This window comes from Acomys minous (genome assembly GCF_964271855.1).
Source record: "Acomys minous genome assembly, chromosome: 18".
NCBI lineage: Eukaryota > Metazoa > Chordata > Mammalia > Rodentia > Muridae > Acomys > Acomys minous.
Window position 1 is genome coordinate 52,311,844 of NC_140501.1, and position 24,260 is coordinate 52,336,103.

The 24,260-nt window shown below is 44.9% G+C and overlaps 1 protein-coding gene across 3 annotated transcripts; it reads left to right on the plus strand.

Moving 5' to 3' along the window:
- The first annotated feature begins 1,202 nt into the window (after positions 1-1,202).
- BNIP3L (BCL2 interacting protein 3 like) lies at positions 1,203-24,260 on the plus strand. Of its 3 annotated transcripts, none has more exons than XM_084767825.1 (6): positions 1,203-1,399; positions 11,118-11,301; positions 16,594-16,666; positions 21,801-21,904; positions 22,021-22,170; positions 23,502-24,260. In XM_084767825.1, the coding sequence occupies exons 1-6, from the start codon at positions 1,303-1,305 to the stop codon at positions 23,548-23,550; spliced, it is 657 nt and encodes a 218-aa protein (XP_084623951.1). In that variant the 5' UTR covers positions 1,203-1,302; the 3' UTR covers positions 23,551-24,260. The 3 variants fall into 3 exon arrangements, with proteins under 3 accessions (XP_084623951.1, XP_084623952.1, XP_084623953.1); XM_084767826.1 differs by lacking the exon at positions 1,203-1,399 and adding an exon at positions 1,726-1,897; XM_084767827.1 differs by lacking the exon at positions 1,203-1,399 and adding an exon at positions 10,031-10,120.

Sequence of the window (24,260 nt, forward strand, 5' to 3'; positions counted from 1 at the left end):
CACACACACACACACACACACACACACACACAATTAAAATTAAATCTTTAACTACTGTGTGCCTGTGTGGAGGTCCAAAGATAACTTTGTGGAGTTAGCTTTCCGTCTACCGTGAGTTCTGTGGAACAAACTCAGTCTCCTGGTTTGCAAAGCAAGCGCCTTAGCCAGCAGAACCATCTCACTGGCTTGTCCTAGATTTAATGTTTTCGTGTGAGGATATTCTCAGACCACATTAACAAAAAAAAAAAAGAAAAAAAAAAAAGAAAAGAAAAAAGAATACATGGAGCCTATACAAAACTCTGGTCAGGGCCGGCTGTGGTGGCGCACACCTTTAATCCCAGCACTCGGGAGGCAGAGGCAGGTGGATCTCTGTGAGTTCGAGGCCAGCCTGGTCCACAAAGTGAGTCCAGGACAGCCAAGGCTACACAGAGAAACCATGTCTCAAAAAGCCAACAAAACAAAACAAAATTCAGGTCAAGGAAACGGTGACAAAGATACGATGTAGGAGTATTTGGGAACATTAAGTAATAGAGTGAGTAGCGTACAGAAGGTAGGTCATTTCCAGAGATAGGTAAGTGCCAGGGTTTGGGTAAGTCTGTATTTCCCCTTTTTAATTTGTCTTTGAAGGCAAGGGCTTGCTGTAAGGAACTCTGAATCCTTCTGCCTCAGTCTCTGGGAGGGTTGGGATGTCACGTGTGAACCACGCCCAGCCATTACAGATTTTTCACCAGGATTGCATGTTACCTTTGCAATTAAAATTTTAGAAATTCCGACCGACTGACTAGCTCCAAGGTACCTCAGACGGTGTCCTGTGGGAGGCACGAATGGATGTTTCACCAAGGGGAGGAACAGGGGACTTCTGCTTCTTTAAAGCCAGGGATGAGTCCTTACGTGGACGTTACAGGCAGGCGTGGGAGGGGTTCCGTTCACGCCCCGCGCTTCCGGGCTGCACTCTACTCCCCGTTCTCGACCCAGTGCCAACTTCCTAGCTCAGCCCTTCCGGCAGGAATTCATTTCTGGCGCCGGTGTCAGCGCAAACTCTCGCACCAGCACGTCCGGGCCCCCGCGCGAATGCCCCGCCCCCAGCCCGGCCTGGCCACGCCCTCCCCCCCCCCAGCTCAGACCCCGCCACCCTGCCGCCTGTGTTGTCATCACGTGGCCTGGGAGGGCCCTGATGTCACGCTGGGAGGGACTGCGCAGGCGCAGAAAAGGGGGCGGGGAGGGGACTCGACTTGTTGTGTTTGCTGCCCAAGAGCCGGATACGGTCGTGCTGCGGCCGCGCCGCTCCCAAGTCTCCCGACCATGTCTCACTTAGTCGAGCCTCCGCCGCCCCTGCACAACAACAACAACAACTGTGAAGAAGGGGAGCAGTCCCTGCCGCCGCCCGCCGGCCTCAACAGTGAGCGCGGGGCCGCCGGACTCGGCGGAGGGATGGGGGAGGAGGAGCCGCTCCTCGGCAGCAGCCGCCGCCGCGGTGCGGGGGGCGGGAGCAGACGTCAGCCCATTGGTCGGGGCTGAGGTCGCGCGGGTGACTGACAGCGTCGCGCTCCCGTCAGGAGCAGGCGCTCGGCGCTGGCTCGCGGCCTGCGCTCCAGGCGCTGAGGTTTAGGGTCGCGGCGGGCTGCGGGCGCGGGCGGCGCGCGCAGCTGGGGGCGGCGGGCGGGCTGGAGCTGGCAAGCGGAGCGGGGCCGGGGACGTGCGGCGGGGACGCCTGGGGATGGACGCGGCGGGCCGGGCGTGGCGGGTGGACGTGCGGCCGCGCAGGTGTGCGTGCAGGGCTCGCTTGCTGCCTACCACAAGCCAGTCCTGAGGTCTACGGAGTTTCGTGCAGGGAGCTTGCCCCGCCCCTGACTTTTACCTTTTTTTGTTTTTCCTGAAAAATTCCCAAGTTCCTCAAGTGAGTTTTTTTGTTTTTTTTTGTTTGCTTGTTTGTTTTTTCTGTTGTTAACCTTGAATTCTTATTGTGCTACTTCCTCTCTCTCTTTTTTTTTTTTTGAGACAGTCTCATGTAGCTCAGGCTGGCCTCGAACTAGCAGTGTAGCTGCAGATGATCTGATCCCTCCTGCCTTCCACCTCCCATATTTTAGGATGACTGACGTCAGCCGCCATACCAGGGGCTTCCCCAATATCTTTCTTAGATTAAATGGATTGAGTGCCCAGCACATCTCAGAACACACCCATCACTAAGTCTGCAGTGGACTTCAGGAAATACAACAGACACAGGGCCCAGGTATTGGCAATTGGAAGTTGATGGTCAGGATGGAGTTGCGATCAGACATCTTGTCCCCAAAGTTTCCCCTGTTATTATGAGATCGCCAGACCTTCTTGCCCAACCTTTCTGTATGTACTTTTAAGTGAAAGAGGTAGTGGGGGTGTAGTCCGAATACGGCTAGTTGAAGTTCTTTAAAAGCCATTTGGATGCTTAAAGGTCAGGCGGTGTCTTTCATAAGAGGGGGTGCTTCCGGAGTGGCCAGAACAGTTTGGTGAAGAGCTGTTGTCGAGCCTACAGGCTGGCAAGAGTCTATGGGTATTTAGCAAGGTATGGTGGCACATACCTGTCAGTCCAGCGCTGTCTAAGTGGAGGCCAGCCTGGGCCCTAGAGTAAGACTTTGTGCCAGAAAACAACAAAACCAAAAAAATAAATTAATAATTAAAAAAAAAAGGAATTTGGGTATTTTTAAGACACTGCCCTTGCTCCATATTTTGTTAAGCAATAAGTTTTGTTAACTTCTCTAAATGGTGGCTTTTAAAAAGATTTGGTCAGTGTGTCTTAAATCAAAGGAATTCTATATCACATAACACAGAATTTGCAATTTTTACCCATCTTCAGCATATGTTTTTAGAAATGAGAAGATTGAAGAGATGCCTGGTCTGTTTTATTCCCAGAAGCCCTGGTTGTGTCTTGAGTCCCATGGTGTTTTCAGGAGCCTTCTCTTGGGGTGGGCATGCTTATTTATATGCGTAGCTTCTGCCTGGTCCCCCTGAGTTAGTTGTGCTCAGTGCCTGCCCTGTGGGTTTGTGAAACACAAAGGGATTTTCCCTTCCCTTGCATTCTTTATGAACAGCAGAAGAGGGTTGAGCTCTCTGTGATTGTTTATCCCAGAGTCTGACAGATCTGGGAGGCGTTTGTCATGGGCCAATCAGCTCCGGCTTCGTCCTTAGTGGCTTTTATGGCCTACAGGTGATACCAGATGTCACTTTGGGAAACCTACTAGATAGACACTGTTGTGCTTGGGCTAAGTTGCACTTTTGAAAGTTACTGAAAAGCTGTTAGATGATGCCGGGTTTAATTACTATCACTTTGTTTGCTTTTTAAAGCTCATTGCGCAATCCTGGACATTGAACAAAACAAGCCTTATTGATTCCTCCAAGTAATTTTTTTTTTTAAAGCAATGAGCAAAACAACATACTCAGGCATCTAATACTATCTGAATTGCTGATAAGTCCAAGCACTTTGCTGGCTACAGTTCCACAACTGTGGAAAAAACAGGAGCTGAAACACATACACATTATCTCTGGTTTGGGACTTTTTTTTCTTTAGTTCAGGGATCACAACAGAGGGTTTTGTTGTTATTTTAATTTTATTGTGTGTGTGTGAGTATGCCTGCATGCATGCCTGGTACCCATGAGGCCAGAAGTGGGCATCAGATCCTCTGGATCTGGAGTGGTTGTGAGCCTCCATACCATGCTGGGAATCAAACCCAGGTCCTCTGCAAGAGCAGACATTGCTCTTAACAGTTGAGCCATTTCTCCAGCCTGACACCAGAGTTTTAATAGCAAATTATTGCAATTTCTTAAGGATTGTTTTAAATTATATATATTTATACTGCGTTGGGTTATGTCCACTTGAGTGCAGATACCCTTAGAGGCCAAAAGAGGGTGTTAGATCCTTGCAAGCTGAAGTCCAAGCAGATACGGGTGCTGGGAATAGAACTCTGGTCCTCTGTAAATGCATGCTCTTAACAGCCCAGCCATCTCTCCAGCTCAAATTATTGATGTATTTGAAACAGTGAAACCTTTCTCGAATTCTGTTGTTTATCACTGGAGAGGGACTGTTCCGGTTTCATTACAAATTGGAGGGCAAAGCTGGGCAGTGGTGGCACATATCTTTAATCCCAGCACTCAGGAGGCAGAGGCAGGTGGATTGCTGTGAGTTCAAGGCCAACCTGGTCTACAAAGCAAGTCCAGGATAGCCAGAGATACACAGAGAGACCCTGTCTCGAAAAACCAAAACTAAAAAAAAAACCCAACAAAAACAAACAAGTTGGAGGGCAAATAACCAAACTTCTCTCAAAGTTAAAAGGATGTTTCCAGTTACTATTTTTATAATTAAGAAAACTCTCAAGTACCTCTAGATATGAGTAAGACACATAGGAGATGGCAAGAATGCCGTAAGGAAGATGAGAGCAGAATCATAACGCTGATGTAACTGGAATCATAGCCTTTTCTTTTGAAAACCTATGGATGGTGCTCTTGCCAACACATGAGATGCCACCACCTCGTCAGTCGCTAGTGTGTGGTGGCTTCCTTGTAGAAGAGCCAGGAACTGTTGCAGGATTGATTATCTGGGATCCGAGTATCTAGGAACTGAAATAAGCAGCTCTGAGGACCCCTAACTGTGGGCCAGTGACTTGTGTGGCTGAAAAGTTGGGAGAAAATGAGAAATGTTTCCCGTGATGTGTAAAAGGATTTAACTGTTGGTGAGAAGCTTAGGTGCTGCAGGCTGCAAGTGTGACTGTGATGACCAGTTAGTGGCCAGAACCTGTAAGGCCTCCCCCAGCACAAAGAAACAGCTTTCAACATGTAACCAGTTCTTTAACAATGACAGCTTCAGCTCCTTCTTTAAAGCTTCCTTGTTAGGAGGAGAACAACTGGGAGGTGGTTTCCTCCATGTATTTCTTGGATGACTTGAAATCTTTGCCTTGTTTCCTTTCCAAGTAAGAGGGGACTTTGTGAGACTTGGCAGGATTAGCACATTAAGAGAGCCTGAGACTGTAAGTGAGTGAGTTAGGTAAAACAAGAAGCCATGTGTGTGTGTGTCTGTTAAGACATAATCCTAGCCTGGGCAAGGCTGAGGCAAGGTCATGGCCTAAGGTAACCCAGACCAAATAATGAGTGAGGTTCAAGGCCATCTAGGCTTGTAGCGAAAGACAATGACAAAAAGAACTGGCTCCCCCCACACACCTGTTTTTCTTATTTGTGTCATACCGAAAAGATAAAGCTAATGTTTTTTAAAGTTTCTATTTCTGTTATCAACACCAGATTATTTAGCTTTGTTTCAAGACAGGGTCTCATTGTACAGCCCAGGATGACCTTGAGCTTGTAGCAACCCTCCTGCCTCAGACTCCATGAGCCAAGATTACAGATGTGAGTTATCACGCCGGTCTAATAGGTCTCCTTGTAAGGAGTGTGTACCTAGCTTTCCCTGTGGCACTGCATGCTTCCATGGGCCATAGAGATGGCTCCATCATTAGTGATTGTAAGTATCACGGTTTGAGTTCTTCAGAACCTTTGGAAAGCCAATGGTCCACCCTTGGAAGCCTGGCATTGCAGAGGTTCCCTGGCAGAGCCACCCTCACCTAATTTTCAAGTTCCAGGTCAATGAAAGATCTTGTTTCAGGAAACAAGGAGGATGGCTCTTGAGGAACTAGCTGAGGGTGACCACTGGTGTCACACACACACACACACACACACAGTTACACAGATGCTCACTGGTCTCACACACACACACACACACACACACACACACACACACACGCAGTTACACAGATGCTCACGTATACATTCCTGGACTATCTCTAAAAGACAGTAGCTGCCTTAAGAATAATCTAGTCTTGGGGCTGGAGAGATGGCTCAGTGGTTAAGAGCACCGCCTGCTCTTCCAAAGGTCCTGAGTTCAATTCCCAGCAACCACATGGTGGCTCATAACCATCTGTAATGTGATATGGTGCCCTCTTCTGGTTTGCAGTAGTACATGGAAGCAGAGCACTGTATACATAATAATAAATAAGTAAATCTTAAAAAAAAAAAAAAAGAATAATCTAGTCTTTCAACCTGGTTGTTACATACTGCCTGATCACCTTTCAGAGTGCTCACTGAAGCCCTCAGTGTAATAAAATATTGGGAATGCAGTCTTCTGGGCAATCCCTACCATCATAATGGTTAAAGTGAGCTGTGTCTTTAAAAAAAAGTGAGATTTCAGGTAGCTGGAGAGAAAGCACTCAACGGTTAAGAGCATTGACTGCTCTTAAAGAGGACTCAGGTTTGATTCCTGGCACCCACATAGTGGCCCATAGCTGTTAACTCAGTTAAAGAGGATCTGATACCCTTCTCTGGCCTTCACAGGCACCAGGCATGCATGTGGGGCACAGACATCATGCAGGCCAAACACCCATACACACGAAATTTAAAAAGAAATGTAAAAAATGAGATTCAGAGGATTCAAAAGAATACATTTACTAACATTGAAAGGCACTTAGGTAAAAATCAGCACTTCGCGAAGAGGTTCTCAGCTTTCCCAATGCTTCAGCCCTTTAATATAGTTCCTCATAATTGTGGTGACCCCAGCTATAAAATAGTTTCGTCGCTACTTCATAACTGTAATTTTGCTACTGCTATGAGTCTGATACATAGGATATCTACTCTGTGACTCCTAAAGGGGTTATGACACAGGTTGTGAACCACTGACTTAAAAGGCACATAAATACAATACCATTTGTTTATTCTAAAATTATTTTTTTTTTTCTTTTGGAATCAACAAAGTGAGTTCCAGGACAGCCAGAGATACACAGAGAACCCTGTCTTGAAAAGCAAAAATAAATATTTTTTCTTTTTCTTTTTCTTTTTCTTTTTCTTTTATCTATATGGCTGTTGTGCCTGCATGTATGTTTGTGAGGGTGTCAGGTCCCCTCGATCTGCATTACAGACAGCTGTGGGCTGCCATGTAGGTGCTAGGAATTGAACCCAGATTCTTTGGAAGAGCAGCCAGTGCTCTTAACTCCTGAGCCATCTCTTCAGCTCCCAAAAATCATTTCATAAGGGGGAAAAAAAACTTGCAGAAATTTCCATGTGAAACATTTAAGGTGATTTCCTCAGGAAGTAGGCATAGGAGCCAGGTCCTGTGTGCATTTGCGATGTTGGCTTTTGAGATGTACCTGGGCTACATGAGAATGGTTCCCAGAAAATCAAAATCAAAGCTTAGGTTATATACAAGGGTAGAACACTTGCTTAATAGACCTGTTGTATCTTTGTTCAGGCTCCCAGGACCACAAAAGCCAACAACAAAAATAGGGACTAGAAATGAGAGAAGAATTATTTGTTAGGTTTTTGTTTTTAAGATTTAAAAAAGTTGTATGTCCCTCAACCAAAGAATGGATAAAGAAACTGGTACATTTACACAATGGAATACTACCCAGCTATTAAAAACAAGGAAATCTTGAAATTTGCAGGCAAATGGATGGAACTAGAAAAGATCATCCTGAGTGAGGTAACCCAGCCCCAGAAAGACACTTATGGTATAAGCTCTCTTCTAAGTGGATGTTAGTCCTACATAGATGTCCTCTGAGAGACTCCACCCAGCAATGGATCCGGACAGATGCTGGGACTTGCTCCTGGACTCTGGGTGGAGCACTGAGAGTGGAATGGAAGAATGGGGTGATGGAAGGACCCAGAGGGTTCAGGAGTCCCACAAGGAGGCTGTCAAGGCTGGCGGATCTGGACCCACAACTGCACAAACTGTTGTGCCAACCAAGGACAAATGCGTGCAGTGAACCTAGACCCTCTTCAGATCTAGCCAATGCACATAGAGCTTATTCTCCACGGGTGTGGGGAGAGCAGGCGCTGCCTCAGACTTGAACTCTGTTGCCTTCCATGTAATCATTTCCCCTTGGCAAGGAAACCCTGCAGGCACACGGGTGCAGGCTGTCCTGATGAGACCTGATAGACTGTGGGTCAGATGGTGTGGGGAGGAGCCCCACCCCCATCAAAGGTTTAGGGGAGGGGAATAGAGTGGAAGAATGAGGGTGGGAACAGGAAGATACAAGTGAGGGATAACAATTGGGATGTAAGATGACTAAATTATAATAAATACTTTTTTAAAAAAAGGAATCTGAATCTAGAAAAAAGCTGATACAGTAATTAGTAAATGGTATTTTTAAAAAATTCTATATGTAAGTGGTTTGGTTCTTTTGCATGTATGTGCACAGTTTGTTTGCTTGGTACCCAAGGAGTCCAGAAAATGGGGTGTGGGATCCTCTGGAACTGAAGTTACAGATGGCTGTGAGTCTCCTTGTAGGTGCTGGGAATTGAACCCAGGTCTTATGCAAGATCAGCCAGTGCTCTTAACTGCTGAGCCATCTCTTTAGCCCTGATTTTATAATGGACTGACATTTCTGAGTTCAAGAAATGTACTTCTGTAATCCAATGATTTTGAAGACATACAGAATGTGCTTACAGTGACTGACCTGTATGTGGCACTTGTCTGTGCTGATTTTCTTTGGGCTTTAGTCATGCCATTCTAGTAACTCTGAAATGGATACAGCTGTTATCCCTGTTTACAGATAGGAAACTGAGACACAGCGGCTAAGGCACCTGTCCAGGTATAAGCTATAAGCATTAGCACGGGCTGTGGCTTCAGTCTGCACTGTTAACTGTGGTACTACTGTATTCTAAGCGAAGACATTCCGCCTTACATGGGGACAGTGTGCTCCAGGCTGTTGGCCATGGCAGGGGTCTTTATCAAGTTGCTGATGTTAGGGTGGCAACTGTGTGTGTTTAATATGTGTACATGGTGGCTTGGAAGTCCTTCAGGAAGGTGAGGAGCAGAAACCCAGGCTCTGTGGGCACTGTCCTCCTCTGATCAGGTCCTCCAGGCACATGTTGATTCTCTGGAGACCTGTCTGGAGCCCTGGGTAGTGCTCCTCCCTTCCGGAGCAGCCCTGCGCTGTGTTGGCTTTGTTGATTTTGCTTATTGGCAGTCTACAAGTGCCGATCCCATTGGTTTTAACAGATTTTGAAAATCCTAGAAGCAGTGGGGGTAGGGGAAAGGATTGTTTATTCTCTCTGTCCCTCCCTCTAGAATATTTTACAGAGCTCTAAATTTAGATGTGCTCTGGCACATCCGTATACACTCCATGGGCACTCTGAATATTTAATTAAATTCTTCCGTGCTAGATGTCTTAGTGATACTAGTTTTATGTGCTCATCCTTGTGTTCTCATCCATGCCCATCGTCATGCAGGTGTAGAATGAGGCCAGATGTTGTGTGCCTGTGTTGTTTGGAAATAGTTGATGATTTCAAGACTGCTGGTGGGGTTGGGGGACCGCCTTTGATGGAGAGGATAGGCTAACTCTTTAGCAACAGATACAAACTCCTTAGTGAGTGAGAGTCTGCTGTTTGCTGGCAGTTTATGTCACTGTGGCTAGCTCTGGCAGCTCTCGGAAGTACCCCCCACTCTGCTGCCAGCTCTTTTTACTGGTAAGTCTGAGAACTGGAGGGGTTAAGTGCTGTAGTCCCATTCCTCCCTCAGGTGAGCTCCCCCTCCTGCTGGATCTGCTGTCATTGCCTCATTTGGGTACATTTTAGGGTTTGAGGCTGTCTTTGAGGATTCCGACTTCTCTGTTAAGGATTTAGAGATTTGGTCCTGACGTGCTAGGTTACATTTTGGAGGTTGTAAGGGTTTGGTTTGGGGAGATTTTGTTTTTCCATTTTCTTTGGAGGTAGGACTTTACTCTGTACCCCAGGCCAACTTTGAACTTACTCTTAATCATCACCCTGCCTCAGGCTCCCAAGTGCAGGTGTGAGTGTTTTACCTGCTGTTGGCCACATTGCTGTAGAGCATGGCTTTTTTGTGAAGGTGATTGACTACTGTTACTGATAACTATTTCATTTTAAGAATCTTAATCATCGAGCTTATTGGGCCAATAAAAAATTTCAAGAGCATGCAGATTATAAAAGTCCATCCCCTTTTCCTGTGGCCCCACCCCTTCAACTATTTGTACCAAACTTTCCTGCCAGTCGCCCATCTGCAGTGGCTTCTCCCTCCTCCACACCCTCAGGACTTAATGAAACCACTAGAAAGTAGAGGTCCTAGGAGAGAAAAGGGAAAGAACGGCTTGACGAGGTACGTTCAGTGTGGAAGAGGAGGACTGCGTGAAAGAGTGAGGCAAAGTGAAGGGAGACACGTCAGTGGAGTGGAGCCAGTGCTTCCCCACCCCTCAGTTTTTTTTATTTCATTTGGCTTTATTAAGGACAGCTGCATTGTTGCATGCTCTGGGCTTGGGAATTAATTGAGAGCTTTGAGTGCATTCAGGTTTCCCCTCCAGGGGCTTTGCAGTTTGTGTTAGTTAGTAGACAGTTGTTAAGATGAACTGTGTGATGTTGCTAAGTCATATGTTGGTTTAAATTGGTGCACATGCACCTAAAGAGCCAAGGAATCCTGTGGCACACATGGCAGGTGTGTTTGTGTGTAACTGAAACATTGAAGGTTAACATAGCACCCTGTTTACTAAAGGAAGAAGAGGTGTGTAAGTTTGGAAGAATAGCGTGAGCTTTCACCAAAGCACTGATTGGACATAAACTAACCTTTAACCAGAAAGAAAAGTGGCACTCAGGAGGCAGACGCAGGAAGATCGCTTTGAGTTCAAGGCCAGCCTGGTCTACAAAGCAAATCCAGGATAGCGAAGGCTACACAGAGAAACTCTGTCTTGAAAAACCAAAAGGAAAAGAGAAAAGGGGCTGGAGAGATGGCTCAGTGGTTAAAAGCACTGTCTGCTGTTCCAAAGGACCCAGGTTCAATTCCCAGCACCCACATGGCAGTTCTCAACTGTCTGTAATTCCAGTTCCAAGGGATCTGACACCCCACACCAGTGCGCATAAAATAACATTAAATAAATTATTTAAAAAGAGAAAAAGAAAAGTGGCTGGAAGGCACATCTTCTGTAGTTTTTGGATATCTACTCTCTGACTTTCTTCATGTTTATTTTCTTCAGAACACTTTGGGTTCAGTTTGAGGCAAGTGAGAATTCTTATCTGAATTCAGCATATGGACATCTGTGTGCACAGGAGGGATTGCAGCCCTGCTGGGGTTATGGCTTATTATTATCTGGCCTGTCCAACAGGTTCCTGGGTGGAGCTGCCCATGAACAGCAGCAATGGCAATGAGAATGGCAATGGGAGGAATGGGGGCCTGGAGCACGTCCCTTCCTCCTCTTCCATCCACAATGGAGACATGGAGAAGATCCTTCTGGATGCACAGCATGAGTCAGGACAGAGCAGCTCCAGAGGCAGTTCTCACTGTGACAGGTAAGTGAAGGCCCTGCCTGCCAAGTTAGGAGCTGAGTGGCTGTGAAGCTAATCTCATGAGGAGAAGTTCATTTGCTAAAATATTCCTTAACAGATAGGCCTCTGGGTTTATTGTATCGAACGTGTTTAAACTGGACAGCTAGGCCAGGCGTGGTGGGGACCCCTTTAATCTCACTTGTGAGGCAGAGGCAGTCTGAGTTGGAGGCCAGCCTGATCTATTTCTTGAGTTCCAGGCCAGTGTGGTGAGATCTTATCTCAAGAAAATTAAATTAAATTAAGTTGAAAACTGAAAAGCTAATGTGTAGCCACCTGAATGCTCCCTATTACCCACCCCCATTATCATTTATATTCTCAGATTGAATTATTTTCAAATGTTTTATCAGTTTCAAATTGAACAGCCAGCCAACAAGATGGTTAAGCTGATAAAGGCACTTGCTGTCAAGCTTGGTTGACCTGTATTTCATCCTGGATCCCACGTGGTAGAAAGAGAGAGCTGACTTCCTCAAGTTGGCCCCTGGCGCACCCACATGCACACCCACACATGTATCTGCACACGCAAAAACAAATGCAATTTTAGAATGAAAATAAAATCTAGTGTCATTAATGTTAACTTACAGAATTAATCTGAGTTTGTTTTATTTTCCTTTGTTTTTGAGCCCATATTATGACTCACAGTAACAGTCTGTCTCCCTTTCTAGGCAGCCAGAGGCAGGGGACCCTTCACAGTAACAGGCTGGCACACATGAGACACTCAGTAAATGCTTGTCTCACAGGACCTGCAAGTCATGTCTGTGGCTCTGTGTGCTTCTCAGTAAACAGTGTGCTGAAGGCCATGCATTTTCTCAGAGGAAGCGATGCTTACATCTCGCTGTGTGGCTGTTTGCCTCTGAGAACCTAATTCTGCTCATTACAACTATTATGTGATGAGGAGTAAGAGTACAGAAAGGTGTAGGAAGGAAGGAAAATACGTAGTGAATTTTCAGCCTGAGCTTTTTCCCCCTTCCCCTCCCTGAGGAGGTAGGTATTAAATAACTAACAATTCTAAACTGGATGTAGGTAAGACATACTGATAGTCTCATCATTCGAGAGGCTGAGCAGGAGGAGTTCCACAAGCTGAAGGCCTGCCTGGGTTCCATATCAACAGATAGTAATTAATAACCCATCTGCAAAAAACAGGGAGAAATCATTAGTGCAGTTCCTGGTAGTGTTAGCCTCATACGGTAGTTGATGCTGGTTCATTTGCAGCTAGTTGGTTATTCACCATAGAAGATGCACATACACAGGAAGATGAGAGTGTTTAGAAATGGAAGCAGCAGGGCAGATTATGTCTGGAGGAGGAGAGTGGATATTTGCATTTTGTCTCTAGTGCATAGTTAATATTTGTTTGAGAAAAAGAGAAGTTAAATCACGTCTGAACTTCCCACATGCCTTATGACCCAGTTCTGTCTCCAAGACAGCTGGAGGACAGGTCGGTTGGCTGTTTGGCACAGTGAGCACTCTGCCATTTCTTGTATCATCTTTGCCTTGTTGCTGTGTGTCCTGTCAAAATCAGAAGTGTGTAAATGTTTCTTTTTGAGCAGTTGCCATCAATTTTGGAGGCTGCAGCATTGGTCTGTCTTTTAGTGTTTTTATTTGTTTCTGAGATAGGGTCTCTACATAGCCCTGGCTATCCTCGAACTCACTGTGTAAACCAGGCTGGCCTTGGACTCAGAGTTCCTGTCTCTGGGATTAAAGGTATGTTGCTATCATGCCTTCCCAGAATAAAGTTCTATTCAGGGACTGGCTAAAGGATTTCTAGAGCTTTCTATTTGGGATTCTGAAGCTTTCTGCCCTCGGTGGCTTATTTTTGTATACGTGCATGCATGAGCCTGATCGTTGGTACCATGTATGTTGTTCACAGGGTGTAAAGAAGCCACTTGCTTGTTAGACATCCTGTTTAGCTTTTTTGTTTTGTTTTAGTTTTTCGAGACAGTATTTCTCTGTGTGTACCCTTGGCTGTCTTGGAATCACTTTGTAAACCAGGCTGGCCTTGAACTCACAGAGATCTACGTGCCTCTGCCTCCCGAGTGCTGGGATTAAAGGCGTGCGCCACCACCGCCCAGCAGACATCTGTTTAGCTTATGATGCCAGTGATGTGTGTGGTGGACTATGAATTCATCTTCCCTGGGTCAGCTTAGTTCTGGTCTTGAATGTGAAGAGGACTAGCAAGGGGCTCCCTGGCCAGCTAGTCTTGCTGAGACAGTGGGTTCCAGGTCCTGTTAGAGACAAAATAAGATGGAGAACAATTGGGGGAAGTAGTGAGAGTCACTTTCAGCTTCTACAAATACATGCACTTGTACCTGCACACACACATACACACACACATAGTACAGCACTGTAACAGAAAGGGTGCCTTTAATATTCGCCCCATTTCACTGTTGTGTAATTGAAGTAATTAGGAAGTGTTTCTTAGAGGACCTGCAGTGTAGGTGAAAGGGTTCTTAGGATTGTTGGACATCAGCCTCAGCTGATGTACATTTTCTCCTCCCTTTCATTTCTATCTCCCCTTCCCTCCTAGTTTCTCTTCTTGGTGCTGAGGACTGAGTGCAGTGCATCTAGCATGCTGGGCATGAGCTGCCCTGCTGAGCTGCATCCCTCTTGGGACTCTCTGGTTTGGGAACTGCCCTGCTGAATTGCACAGGCTGGTTTCTGTAGCCTGGACGCGCACTGAATTTGAAAATTCCCTACCCCAGAGTCTAGAATAGTTGGGATTCCAGGCCTCCACCACTGGGCCTAACCTATTTTACAGATGTTTTGTTTAAAAGTTACTCCATGCCAGGTGTGGTGGTGCACATTTTAATCCCAGCACTCCAGAGACAGGCAGGTGGATCTGATCCACCACCACAGCCAACCACTGCAGTGGTGGCTAGAAGATGTCCCAGCATGCCTTGCTTTGAGTTCTTTCTTGCCATCCCAGGCAGTTTCTAAAAGCCCTGTGTGGACCCATCCTTAGAGCTACTCCTTAGGCTGTCAGTGCAGGACAAGCACAGAACAGTGGTTTGAGAGGATCTGGGCTGCAAGCCTGAGGCAGTCTGAATCCACAGGTGTGAATACTTTACCAGTGAAGAAGGGAGTATTTCTCTAGCCAGAATGGTGTCAACAGTATCGAGTACACAGGGAGAACAGGACTTCTGTGGGCTTATAGGGACCTGACACTTTGACTGTCAGGTCTGCTCATAGTTGTATGAGGCTGGCCTTTCAATACCATAGTGTTACCAGCACAAACTGAAGACAGGAATTCTTTGTTCTGTGTATCTTCTGTGCTGCAGCTTCTGAAATGTAACATGATTGCTCAAGATAAAAATTTTCTAAGTTTATAAGGTGCTTGTTTGACTTGAACCTTTCTCTATTTCCATTTAAGACTTCTTTGGAAAAAAGTTTAATTTATTGTATGTGTGTGCCACAGTGCATTATGTGTAGGTCAGAGGGCAACTTTTTGGATTCGGTTCTCTCCTTACACTTTAGGTAGGTTCTAGAAATCAAGCTCAGGTTGCTAGGTAAGTACCTTTACCACTAAGCCATCTCACACACCCATAAATAATTCTTTCTTGATAAGAAAGAACTATTTCTTATAACAAAATTTTGATTTGTTTGGCTAGGGTTTTTTGTTTTTGTTTTTGCTTTTTTTTTTTTTTAATTGAGGTGGAGTCTCTCCATGTAAGTTTGGCTGTCCTGGAATTTCTATGTAGACCAGGCTGGCCTCAAATGAACAGAGATTAAAGGTGTGTATCACCATACCTAGCTCTATTACCAAAACTATTATGAATAGCAATTGTTTTACAATCTTGCAGACCTCTGGTTTCTGGCTTAACAAGGGACATCTGTATTCTCATCCACCTTGCATTCAGGCTGTGGTGGTATCACATATTATCTTATGGTTTCTGTGCTGTGGTGAACACCATGACCAAGAGCAGTTTGAGGAAACTTCATCGTTTGGCTTTCATCATTCAAAGAAATCCAAAGTAGAGGCCATGAAGTGCTGTTTACTGGCTTGCTCCTCCAGGCTTGTTCGGCCTGATTTCTTATAGTACCCTGGACCAGCAGCCCAGGGATGGCATTGCTCACAGTGAGCTGGGCCCTCCCACATCAATAATTAATCAAGAGAATTCACTTCAGGCTTGTCCACGGGCCAGTCTGGTGGGGCATTTTCTCAATTGAGATTCTCTCTCCCAAAATGACTCTATCTGTATCAAGTTGACATAAAATGGCCAACACATGTATGTAGCCTTTAAAAGTTGTAGTGTATACTCTCACAAGTGAAAAGGACAAGTCCTTGCAAGACGATGAAAGCAGTTCCTGTTGCACAGGAACCTCAAAAGTGCCTGAGAAATGCTGAGGAGTTGTTTGTGCACAACAATGTAGAAAGTGTTGTGAGGGAATTCCATCAGAGAACACACATGGACACTCTTAACGCGTGCGCTCTGAGCCTCACCAGTCTTTGTGTTGTATGCACAAAACCCACATCCTGGCTGTCACTTCAGTTAGCCATCAGCGAAACTACAGAAGCCAAAAAAGCAAAGTTAGTACATTTAGGGACTTTCCTTGGATCCTGGAATTATGGACTAGGTTTTTGATGGAGTAGGTCTTTGTAACTTTTTTGGCAGATGTTGGGGCCGATGTGCTGGGTTTTGAGGTCAGAGTGGTGCCTCCAGCCTGACATCAGTTGTACTAAGGTCCAGGGGCTTGTTACAGAAGAAGCCAGGCGGTTTGGATTTTGCAGATCACTTCACCCTTATTGGACAGCAGCGCAACAAAGTGTGATGCTCCTACATCAGTAGGCCATATATTCTCTGTGGCTTTGTCACTGTGAAGGCATTCATTACCACTGACAAAGTCAGAGCATTCTGCCCAATTACTCCATTGCATCTGCCACTTACTCTCAACATACAGTTTACTTACTTGGTGTTAGGTAGACTTTCAGATTTGCTCCTGTTTCAAAGCTATCTTGCTGTAACTTCATTTTTCTGTAGACTTTCTAATAAAGTCTTAAGATATGACAACAAGAATTAAAACTACGAAGACTGGCTAGATGGCTCAGTTGGTGAAGGTGATTGCTGCCAACTCAAAATGACCTGAGTTCTATTACCGGGAGCCCACAGAGTGGAAGGGCAGACTAGACTCCTAATTGTCCTCTGACCTTCACGTGTACATTAGGACATATGTGCAGCCATGTACAGAGACATACATTCCAGAAAAATAACTAAAGCGTAAAAAACAAACAAAAACTAATGGCTAAATTTTTTTCTCTCCTAGCCCTTCACCACAAGAAGATGGACAGATCATGTTTGATGTTGAGATGCATACTAGCAGGGACCACAGCTCTCAGGTAGGTGTGTTTTACTTTGCCTTGGAAAACACACAAGGGTCTCTCACGTTTGTTGGCTGAAATACGGAGATGGGCCCCAAGCCTCATTGCATTCTGAAGCCTCAGGAGTGAGAAGTTTTTCATGGAGTGTTTTTCTCGAAAGATTGGTGCCCACAGAGTGCAGAGGGCAAACCCTTCTGTAAGCTCCTGGACATATCACTTTGACTGTTGAGCTTGGTCACAACTGTATAAGGCTGGCCCTTGATGTGTGCATTGTTATCAGCAGGCATAAAGACAGTGAGTGGAAGACAGGAAGTCTTTTTTCTTGTCGTTTTCTCATGTCCTGGTATTTATAAGTACTGGTGGCTGTCTGAGTGCGGCCTGCAGACACCTTGTTTGTGGTGTTCTCTCACTGTGGATCCTGTGCTGGAGCTGTGTGCCTGGTACCGTCATTATAGTCTTCTGTCAGAAGACTGTACAGCTTCTCCACACCTCACTGCTCTACCTTTTACTAATTTCTGATGCTGGAACATCCATGCTCTCAGAATTGGCTTAAGCTCGCTTTAGCTGCTCAGATGCTGAAACTTGGAAGACCAGTTTACTCTGTGATGCATTTTATTATAAAAAGGAGCTTGGTGGTAATTGACTGAAATATTTAGATACCTGGCTAGTATGTGAGAGTTTGACCATATGCAGGATGCTGTAACTGGTGTGGAAAAAGCACAAGAAGTTCATGGCAAAAGGCATCCTCAGGACAGAAGAGAGGAGGGTGCTGGTGTTCTGCTATAGGTGTTTCAGTCTGTTTGCTTTTGTCAAGATATTTTCCAAAGAATGTCTTCACGAGGACTGCTCAGTTGGGAAGTTCCATAAACTTACTCTGGAGTCAAATCAGTAGCAGTCCTGCGGTCCCTGTCCAACGAGGAGTCATGCCAGGTTGTGCAGGGCCCAAAGGAAGGACAGCAGCTTTAGCCAAGTCTTTCCCAAGCTTATTTGCCTTTAGGTCTCTGTCCTTCTCATTCTCTGGGCACTTCTCCTAGCTCTTGATGTGTGCAGTCCTAACTCACAGAAAAAATGGCTGTATGATCAGGCACATGTGGTCACTGAATTTAACTGTGATTTTAGAGTGAATGCAGCCATCCTAAAATTAAAGAGAAACCTGTGGAATTCAGGAGAGCAAGCTTATAAAACTCTGACAGGTTATCAGTGAGATTGGCCTTAAGCAAGGGATAAGCCATGCTCATGGACAGGTCAGCAGGGACAACATTGGCTTTGGCAAAGGCAGTGCTGGGTCTGTGAGGTAAGACTTTTAAAATAAGGGAGATATATTAGTAGATGCTTTATACAGCCTTTTTAAAATTGAAGAAGCAACTGAAAAATTAGTCACTGGGGATTAGGAAAATGATGTTAGGAAATTAAGAACAGTTGACTGAGGCTGTCCCTTTTCTATATGTATGCACCTGTGAGGGGGTGAGGTGTCATTCTCCAGCCCTGCCCAGAGAAGTGAGGCAAAACAACACTGCTTACAGTATGTGCTGGGTGCTAAGTTTATGTAAACAAAACAAAATAACCCAAGAACTTCACACTTAACACTATAGTGTTCTCAGTCCAGTGAGAGGCTGAGGCTATTCTACTGGAAATTGGGGTGAGGGACACTTTTTCCTCACATGGTTATCACCTAAGATGATAAGGCAAGTTGGTGTTGGAATCAGGACTAAAAGCAAATCTAAGCCTGTGACCAAGTCCTTCCACTAAAACTAACTCTGAAGGGAATCAGCCCCAGGAGAGCTTTCGGGCATACAAATCAACTGACAGGTAGTCTGCACAACCCAGTGTGGGGATTCCTGAGCAGGCACAGCGAGGACAGAATGTTCCTCTATCTGATAGTGTACTTGAGAGGCTCTCTGTTGTGTAGCAAAGAACATACTCCCAGTCTCAGGAAGACACTGTTGTTTTTTAGGATGGGTCCAGCATGTGGTTGAGGTCTTTGGAAGTAGCCTCTTTCTCCATCTTGTGAGACGATGGTTTATCTGTATATGGATACAAGCGTGCAGTTTAATATCCCTGTTGAGACCTTAAGAGAACTGGATGTGGGCCAGAGAATGAAAAATTAAATAGGTGGAAGATAAGGACCAACCCCACCTCCCAGGACTGTTGGAGGTGGTCAGGATCTTTGAACAGAAGCATGTCTTGAGGGAAGAGCAAAGTGTGGGTCCTATGTAGTTAGGTGAGGTGCCCTTTTGCCATATTCTTTAATTACAAGAAAATGATTAAAACCTCAAAATGGGCTAAGTGTGCTGTTATGATATATATTGTAGTGTCTGGTTTCGGGAGGCTGAGAATCATGAGATCTGAAGGGCAACCTAGACTCTAAAGTAAATTCAAGGCCAGCTTGGACTGTTTGGTGAGGCTGTCTCACCATCCCTCTGCAAAACCCTGGGATTGGCAAATTTAAGATAATGAAGGAAATACAGAGACATTGTAAACATTAAAGTTTAGGTTAAAAATGTGTTTGTAGATTAAAACAATTATCTGAATCAAAAGATAAATTGCTTCATTCTCCTGGACAAAATCTCATCATCTTGAAAAATTCAGGCTGGGTGGGGTGGCACACGCCTTTAATCTCAGTACTCAGGAGGCAGAGGCAGGAGGATCACTGTAAGTTCGAGGCCAGCCTGGTCTACAAAGTCCAGGACAGCCAAGGCTACACAGAGAAGCCCTGTCTTGAAAAAAGAAGAAAGAAAGAAAGAAACAAAGAAAGAAAAATTCAGAGCACAAATCTCACTGTTTACTCTGAAAAGAATAAAATACCAACTTGTTAAAACAAACAAACAAAAAACCGTAAACTAAACCAGTAAGCAGTTAAGAGTTCTGGGAGGCCAAGGAGGAACTAAGCAGAATGAACTGCTGTAAGGCTGGGGTGTAGTAGTAAAGTCCTTGCCTAGCATGTGGGAGACCATGGGCTTAAGTTTCCAGCATCACTGAAACCAAACCAAAAGAACGAGAGAGCCGGTGAGATGACCTGACCACCTAAGTTCACGCCCACACTGGAGTCCCAGCACTGACGTGGTAGAAGAAGGTTGACCTATGGCTTCTACACATGTGCTCTAACATGTGCGCCACCTCTCATAAATAAACAAACAAATAAAAACAAAGGAATGAGCTAGAATAGGCTGAAGACTCAGAAGTGGTGTGCACGCATCCTGCTCAGTGACTGCAGTAAGACTGCTGATTGGCTTCTGCCTGAGGATGACTTCAGGGTTACTCCACAGAGCCAGCTCATGATTCTGAGTAAGCTCAGTGCCTGCTGGGAAAAGCTCTGTCCTAAATGCTCCATTGTGTTGATATTCAGTGGGATTTGCCAACTTCAGCAGAACTAGATAAGGACTGTGCTGACAAAGGGACGCAAACATCCCCGAGCTTTGGCCTGGATTTGGTAGTAAAGAGCCAGGCTCAAGCTCCCTTTTCAGACAGCCGAGTCACCAAGAGCTGCAGCTGTGGGGAAAGCGTCCTGGGAGCCGTCAGGTAGCTTCGCCTGTCAGTCAAAATCAGAGGGTTAGTAGTTTGGAGATTATGGTTTGGAGTCACAGCCTCACAGTCCTTAAAACTGAGTAAATACAACTAATGTGTCATTTTTAAGAATTTATCATCCCCTTGGTTTCTGATAAGACAGAGTTTGCCAGGCATGGTAGCTTAAGTCTGTAATCTCAGCACTTGGGAGGTCAGAGGCCAGCCTGGGCCACATAGTGAATTCCAGGTCAGTCTAGGCAACAGAACTTTCTCAAAGAAACAAAAACAAGAAAAAGTTTGTACCTGGGCGTGGTGGCGCACGCCTTTAATCCCAGCACTCAGGGAGGCAGAGGCAGGAGGATCGCTGTGAGTTCGAGGCCAGCCTGGTCTACAAAGTGAGTCCAGGATGGCCAAGGCTACACAGAGAAACCATGTCTCGAAAAACGAAAAAAAGAAAAAGTTTGTGGAAATGTAGGGGTTTTGTTGTTGTTGTTTTTGCTTTTGTCTTTTTTTTTTTCTGACCTGAAAGCTTAGTTTATCACTAGCAATAAAAAGAATAATTTTCATTTATTTATTACAATAGATGTTAACTTCTGACTCACTTCAAAATAGATTATTCAGAAAAACTTGACTAATACAGTTTCCTAATCTTGAGAAATGTTCAGATAATAATTCCTCTTTCATGATAAGTTCCTTTCAGAAAATAAGATACCTGGTTCTTTGGGGCAGTTTGCCTGGGTTAGAAAGCAGTGGACTCTACCTTTAGTTGTGAGGCCCTCAGCAAGTCCCACAAGGCCTGTCCTTATCTGTAGAATGGAGTGCAGAAGGTAAAGGTTAATGAGTGTGAGCACGGCTTTAGTAAATGCTGGTCTCAAGTGGTCGGCAGCAGTGTGATTTGCAACATTTTCTTGCCAACTTTCTCATCACTTTATTTCCACCTCTTTTTTTGATATATTCTCTTTATTTTCTCTATATCTGAAAAATTGAAATGCAATTGAAACTATACACAGTGTAGGAAATAGGATGTTGAGAAGGATGTAGTAAAAGGGCACACGTGCATCCTCAGGTTCAACAGCACCAACTCCACAGCACTGTCAGAGGGCTTTCCCAAGGGTACAGTCTGCCTTTCACTGCAGCCTCTATCAGGCTTACTCACTCTTCTGAGATGCTATTAGGTCAGTTTTGGGCCCTTTTAGAAAAAAGGTTGTTTTCTACATAAAAATTTTGAAGCTGTGGTAGAGCACGACTTTATCCCAGGACTCTGGGTAGGCAGGTGGATCTCTGTGTGAGTTTGAGGCCAGCCTGGTCTACAAAGCAGAGTCCAGGACAGTCAAGGCTACACAGTGAAACCCTGTCTCAAACAAACAAAACCAATGCACAACTTTTTAGTTTGCTTTTTTCTTTTTGGTTTTTCAAAACAGGGTTTCTCTGTGTAGCCTTGACTGTCCTAGACTCAATTTGTAGACCAAGCTGGCCTTGAACTCAGAAATCTGCCTGCCTCTGCCTCCCTGAATGCTGGGATTATAGGCATGTGGCACCACATCTGGCTTTTAGTTTGCTTTTGTAACAAAAAGAATTGGTCTTCCTATTCCGTTTTTCTTGTTTTCTCTTGTTCCTCCCCTCTCACTGTTTGAATTCTTCTTTTTAGTCAGAAGAAGAAGTTGTAGAAGGAGAGAAAGAAGTTGAGGCTTTGAAGAAAAGTGCAGACTGGGTATCAGACTGGTCCAGTAGACCCGAAAACATCCCACCCAAGTAAGTTACTGCACGTGTCCTGGCGGTGTGCTGTCTGCTCGCATGCAGGGGCTGGTCCAGTCCTGGGTATCTTCAGCACTTGTGTTCTGACACCAGCCTCTGAACTTCTTCCCCAGAGAGTTCCATTTCAGACACCCTAAACGAGCTGTGTCTCTAAGCATGAGGAAGAGTGGAGCCATGAAGAAAGGAGGCATTTTCTCTGCAGAGTTCCTAAAGGTGTTCATCCCGTCTCTCTTCCTCTCTCACGTGTTGGCTTTGGGACTTGGGTAAGTACTCTGATGAAGCCAAGGTGATCAAAAGAGCCATCTGCACTGCCTCCTTCTCTAGGCACGTCTCTAGGAACTTCCCAAGGGGCTCTTCCATGATTATTTTTCTTTTTTTGAGTTATTTAAAATTTAAATAATTGTAATTTATAAATTATTAAATATAAATGGAGGAGTAAATGCAAAACGATTTTCCCCACCAGATGGTAAAACACACCATTGTGGAGGACGGTTCTCGAATACCCTGGTAGGCTGCTATGGATACAGTCTTTGTCTTTTAACTTTGTGGCATCGATTTAAAAGTCAGCCTCGTATTTACCTTAATTCATTAACTTGCAGCATGTCTTTTCAATTAATAGCTTTCCCCTTGATTTGAATATTTAGGAAAATACACTTGTGAAAGATTTCCATTTGTAAGCATTAGCTTAATTTTTCAAGACCTACCTGCTGTCCTCTGAGCATGCCCAGTGAGTCATTTTCTGTGTCTGATGCATGGGAAGTGGATCATTCCTGATCTTGCTATGAGTGGTTCAGCATAGCAGAGGCAAGTGCCCGCTCTGGAGCATGGGAGGTGTGCATCTCTCACTGTCTCTGCTGCGTAAAGGATTGGCCCCTAAAGACAGGGCCAGCATTCATAGACAGTGGAGGGGGAGGCACTTGGGAGGACTCTGAATTCCTGTCAACTGTGCAGTTCATTTACCTTCGAGTGCTTGGTTTGGGGCCTTGCAGTATTTCTTGCTGTTTTCATTGCTTTAATAATAAGTTTAACTCATGCTACAGTCATGTGTTTTAAAGGAGTCTTTAAAATGGCTATGATTATCTTGGGAATTGGGCTGCTCATTTCCTTGGCCTAATTGCTTTTGCTGTTGAAGGGGCAATGTTCTTGCCTGGCATTGGAAAGTCATGTTAGGTGCTAGGTTTAAAAACATTGGTTTTATAACCATTTCTACATCTGAAATAGCAATAGAGCATTTTATCCAAAAAGAAACAGTTGGGGTCTAGGGAGGCTCTGCTGTGGGCTTTGAAGGGCTCTCTCTTTCCTAGCATGACCTGGTCTTAACATCACTGCCCTTGTGCTTTCTAGCCCTGACTTAAAGTGTAGACAGAGTCCCATAAAAGCACCCGGGCCCACTAGTCAGTGAGCTGTAGCTTACTTGGAGTGGCCTTGTTTAGCAGATACGAGGAAGAAGACAAGTGCTGGCTCAGGGAGTCTGGGAAACATGCACGGAGACTTTCAGAGCTATTTCCCAGCTTGTCAGTAGAGATCACGCTGCGGGCCAGGCTGGTGTAATTGTGGAAATGGATGGAACATGATGCACTCTGCTTCCTTTCAGCATCTATATTGGAAAACGACTGAGCACACCTTCTGCCAGCACCTACTGAGGGAAACGAAAGCCCCTGGAGACGCGTGTGGCCTGTGAAGTGGTGTGTTGTAGTTTGAATTTGAGACCTATTGTAAGCATGATCCCCACCTACAACCGTATTTTTACATACTCAAGTCCAGTAACGAGATCTCAAATCCAGTATTTTACTCAAACTCTGTTGAGGCATTTTACTAACTTGTTCCCTTTTTGGCCTGTAAGACACTTTAGAGATTCCTAACAGAGTTTACTGTCGTTTAGAAATTTGCAAGGGCTTTCTTCAGCAATGCCACCAGCAGATTATAATCTTGTCAACAATGCATCGTCTCCTCTTGGTACCACCAGACCACACCCGCATCCTTCATGCTAGAAGCTGTGTTCTAGCCGTGCAACTACATCTCTTTCTAAATGAGATCAAGTTTGCAAACAATACTATAAAAGCTTTGTTTAGTCTTTGTTTTGTTTTCCAGGACAAAAACAAGCTTCCTTAAGCTTGGATTTATAGTTAATAAAAAGAAAACAAAACCAAAAAAAACAAAACAAAAAATATAAAAGAAAGAAAGAAAAAAGCAAGACACAAGGAAAAAAAATATCCTGGGCAATAAAAATTCCTTTAAACCAGCTTTGGAGCTGCTCTTTTCCTCCTGTATCGCCTTCCATTTGTAGGAGGCAGCCTGTATGAGTGACAGACAGGAAGTAGAAGAATGCAATAAACATACTGGCAGATTTTAA